Source organism: Oratosquilla oratoria, chromosome 1 (genome assembly GCF_046742065.1).
Source record: "Oratosquilla oratoria isolate Oo_2021 chromosome 1, ASM4674206v1, whole genome shotgun sequence".
Lineage (NCBI taxonomy): Eukaryota > Metazoa > Arthropoda > Malacostraca > Stomatopoda > Squillidae > Oratosquilla > Oratosquilla oratoria.
In genome coordinates, this window is record NC_134777.1 from 123,581,628 (window position 1) to 123,586,627 (window position 5,000).

General features: G+C 46.7%; 1 protein-coding gene across 12 annotated transcripts in view; it reads left to right on the forward strand.

Moving 5' to 3' along the window:
* LOC143026116 (uncharacterized) overlaps positions 1-5,000 on the forward strand; it is a 300,921-nt gene that overhangs the window by 274,627 nt on the left and 21,294 nt on the right. For 11 of the 12 annotated variants that reach the window (XR_012966447.1, XR_012966449.1, XR_012966448.1 and 8 more), the window contains 2 exons: positions 280-495; positions 997-1,740. Coding sequence is in view for 9 of the 12 variants with exons in the window: in XM_076186146.1 (XP_076042261.1) it covers positions 280-495; positions 997-1,740 (960 nt within the window). In the remaining 3 variants the exon portion in view is untranslated. The remainder of the gene's footprint in view (positions 1-279; positions 496-996; positions 1,741-5,000) is intronic. The other variant, XM_076186124.1, reaches the window with a different exon arrangement.

A 5,000-nucleotide genomic window follows, 5' to 3' on the forward strand; every position in this document is an offset into this window, starting at 1 on the left:
AAGGAAACTGTGAACAAATAAGATGGGAGTATCGTTTTGCCGTACTCCTTTCTAGATCTATATTTTTCTACATGTAATCAAATTCCAGAACCCATAAAATATATCCGTGTATACCTTGTTTGTGAGTAGAGTTTAGTATTACCATTTGTTCTACAAAGTCAAAGGACTTTTCGCCCTCTATCATGATGGTCCTCTACAAGACCACCACCCTAACCCCTGGGTAGCAGGTATGGCCTCAGTTTCTCAGTAAGGTGGCGTTCTCCTTTGCCCTTGTTACAGTGTAACCATCGAAGACAGACCACCGAAGCCCCCCAACCGGTTGCAGAAGGGGGCGCTGCGCCCCGAGACGACCCCAGACCCAAAGGGCGCGGATCAGGCGAGGTCGTGATCCCTCCGACGGCGACGCAGAAGGAGGAGGAGGCGAAGATGTCCTCGAGTGAAGACTCGGGGGTCGTGGTGGCAGAGGAAGTTGGGGGCGCCAGTCAGGGAGTGCGGGTGGGTCACTTTTGACACGTGCCACGTGATGTATGTGACGTACCATAATATTATGTCATGTGCTATATGTGACGTGCCACGTGCCACATGAGTCGTCTATATATTAATCACCAAAAATATTACACTTTCACTACCGTTATTGATCTGTTATTGACAATAACGTTGTTTTTATTCTTAGTATTAACATGAATATATTGCGGATTTTTTCAATACTGACAATGATCAGTTGTCAGTATTCTTAGTATTGATAACGTTACATTGTCAATATTCTAATTGTTTGAAATATATTATCAGTGTTCCCATTTCCAGTATTTTCATTACCTACACTATACATTCTATATTTGGTGATGATAATAATAATGGTAACAGAAATGACAACAGTAATGCTAATGCTAATAACAATAATAGTAATGATCACAATCATACAAATAAAAGCATAACCGGAAAGTAAACAAATGAAATAGAAAAATACTTATACAAAAAATCTTCTGGCTTCCCCAGCAGAGGACTCTTCGTTCTGTGGCGCCCTCCAGCAAGTGGCTCGAGAAGACCGAGAGCTCGGGCGCCCTCAGCAGCGCCCCCGTCCAGAGTGACGCCAGAGGAGGAAGCGGCAGTGCCGTCGTCAACGGCGGCACCACCGCCGCTCCCGCCGGCGAGGCTGACGAAGGAAATGGGAGTTTGAGGTCTTCCCTCCGGCGGGGGAGCGAGTCCTCCATCCATGCGCCTAAGACTGCTGCCTTGGTGGCGGCCACCGCCCCCAGGGGTGGCTTCACAGTGACCAAGAAGACGAAGAAGGGCTCCATCTCACCCAGGGGGAGCTCCAGCTGCACGACCAGCCCGGCGCAGACGCCGGCGAAGCAGCGACGAAGCGGGGCGCAGATCCTGCAGAGCGCCCTCGGGTTCTCCAGGACCCAGAGGCGGTCGAGTCTCAGCAGTACCAACGTCTCCTCCACTTCGGCCTCATTCGGCGACGCCGGCGAGGAGAACCCAAAGAGTTCCTCCGTCGTCGAGTCGTCTAGGCCGAGACCTAAGGACCTTGACCTCAGGAAGGAGACGTCCTCGAGAGCGGTGCCCAAGATCAGCCTCAACGGCCTCAGCGAGGACGAGTTCTCCCCGACGGAGACGCAGGCGGAGGAGAAGGAGCCCATGGTACCTCCTGCAGAAGGGCGGGGCAGCACGAAGGGCGACAGCGGTGGTAAGAAGACGTCTGAGGGCTCCGGCGGCTTCAAGGCCATGCGGGCCAAGGTAGGTCGAGTTCATGACAGCGCCCCTCAGGACCCACCCGACGGCGACGCTGACGAAGTCGCCGGGGGCGGGGCTCCTGCTGTTGCCTGCCTTCTGCGGATACGGCACTACCGCAGGCACGAGGAAGCCTGCATGCTGTAGATACTGTAACTGTAGTTGGTGTCGTAGTTATTGTAGTTGCTGTAGTTAGCCCATGGTTGTAGTAGTTTAGAAATGGGGTCGCTAGCCTTGTTTGCACGGAATATGGCAGACTCCTCCTCCTCCTCCTCCTCCTCCTTCTCCTCCTCCTCTTCATCCACCTCTTCCTCTTCTACTCCTCTTCACCCACCTCTTCCTCCCCCTCCTTCTCCTCTTCCTTCAGCCTCTTCTCCTGCTTTCCCCTTTTCTTTTCCTTCATCTTCGTTCTCCAATACCTTCTTCATCTTCTAGATCTCCTCCTTCCTCCTCCTTCCTCCCCCTCTTCCACCAACCTGTTCCTCTCCTTCCTCACCCTTCATTGCCTCCTCCTCATCCTTTATTACCTCTTCCTTATCCTTCTTCCCTCCTCCTCTTTTTTTCTCTCCCCCTCTTTTTTCTCCACTATATCCTTATTATCGCTTTCCTCCTCTTCCTCCTCCTCCTCTTCCTCTTCCTTTTTTCGTGTAGCACACTGACCACTCTATGGAAACATAGGCAACAAACAAGCTCAGTATTTTTTCATTAATACTATTATCATGAATTAACATAAATGAAAAAAAATGGTGGTGCATCTGTGGAATAGACAATGTTGTTAGTCCGTCACAATATATATACATATATATATACATATATGTACATATATATATACATATATGTACCTATATACATATTATTTGGATGATGGAGAACATCAACAAAGGGGAAGGCTCGGAACCCTAAACACTAACGTTTCGTTCGCGTAGAACTTCTTCAGAAGAAGTTCTACGCGAACGAAACGTTAGTGTGTTTAGGGTTCCGAGCCTTCCCCTTTGTTGATGTTCTCCATCATCCAAATAATTTGTCTAAAATACTTATCTATACATATATATATATATATATATATATATATATATATATATATATATATATATACATACATACACATATGTATATATACATATATACATATATACACACACGGCTGGTGTCAGACATATCAAAGACTATAGTGTGTTCCACAGGACTCTCCATTTCTCATCTCATTTTAGGTCGATTTTCCAATATTTACTTGCCGTTTTCACTTCCTTATAAGCGCCGACATCGAGTATATATCTCGTGTTTATTATCATGATTGAATACAAACAACTAAAAATCGAGAAAAAAAATCTTAATGTCATCTATGCATGGTCACCAATATCTGCCACTTACCCGCGCTAGGCCCCAGAACGGAACAGAGTCAAATCAATCGAAACTCTGTACAGTGATCAAGGCTGTCAGCTAAGCTCCACCCATTCCGTTGACGTCATCCATGAGAGGCGGAGTCTTAAATGCCTCACTAATTGGATCCCTGACACACAAACACACATCTTATACATACACACACACACATATAACATATATATATATATAATATATATATATATATATATATATATATACACACACATACATGAATTATGCCCACTGCCATTATTGCAGTGATCCACTTCATAGTCTTTATTCTGGCAAATACACATTATTTCATTCATCCGGGAGTAACCGGACCCCAGGCTGGCACGGGCTACCGTTGGATCGCGACCCCAGTCTCCGGAAGAGTCTGAAAATCCCATGTTAACTTAGCTAACGGGTTTGCTGGTTAGAGTTTAACTATGGCTTGTTAACTAAAGGGTTTGTGAATGGTTTAACTGCATGTCTGCATGGGTTAAAGGAAAAAGGTTAAACTCTATTAGAAGTTTTAAAATATTCGGAACATGAGCGCCATTTTGTATAATTAAGAAATTAGTCTTTGTGAATGTGATAATTGTTATCCTATATTTATGTGCACATCTGTGGATCTCAGGATCCATGACTGCATAATTTACCACAGTCCTGGATCACGTGCTGGACACTTGATCGACAGTTATTACCCTCCCGTATAAGAGATCAAAGTTTATATATGGCCTGATCCATGGGTAATGTTTTAGCCTCACACACACACACACACACACACACACACACACACACACACACACACACACACACACACACACACACACACACACACACACGGACGCACATACACATGGGCGCACACACATGCACACACACACACACACACACACACACACACACACACACACACACACACACACACACACACACACACACACACACATGCACACATACACACAGTACACCTACACATACATACTCGTACAAAAATACACACACACACACGCGCACGCACACACTCGGTGGCGCGGTTGGTAGAGTCTCCGACTGTCACTACTGCGGTCCGGGTTCGAATCCTGCCCAGGGCTGAAATATTTCAGTATCGCTGCGCTTCGAGTCGTTACTCCAACTCTCGTGGGTGGGGAGTTGGGTGTGTGTGTGCGTGTAGGGTCATAGATCCTACATAGATCGGTCATACCAGCTCTGAGCTCTCTTCTGGGAGGGAGATAGCTGTCGATCACGAGTCCACCACACATACCCATACCCACACACACCCACATCTACACATACACACATGCACATGCACGTACACACACACATGCGCCCACACGCATATATATATACACACACGTGCGTACATACACACACATGCGCACACACGCATATATATATACACACACGCGCGTACATACACACACACACACACACATTCGCATATATGAGCTCTAGCTCTCTTCCGGATGGGAAATAGCTGTTGATCACGAGTCCAACACGTGATCAAAGACCGTGGTGAATCACACACGTCACACATACGCACTCGCGCGCAACCATACACACACGCACACAACTTGCCCAGCAGAGTCGGGTACCGGCTTGCAGTGCTCTGATAATTTTCAGTCCTTGACGGGGACTAGGTTAACATGCTTGGGCGGTACCACTGCACCAGCAAGTCTTACCATCACATAAGGAAGATGTGGTACCGTTGGTTTTGTTTACATTAGTGATACTCCTTCCCTCAGCCGCATAGTTGGAATTGAGTTGGACTTTGTAAATTGAGTAAAGTAGACAATTGGCTTACAGGGGTAGAGTTCAACACGCGAAACGTGGCAACGCTGTTTTTATTTACTTTAGCGGATAGACACGCCGAGCATTAGACATGAAAAAGTAGGTGC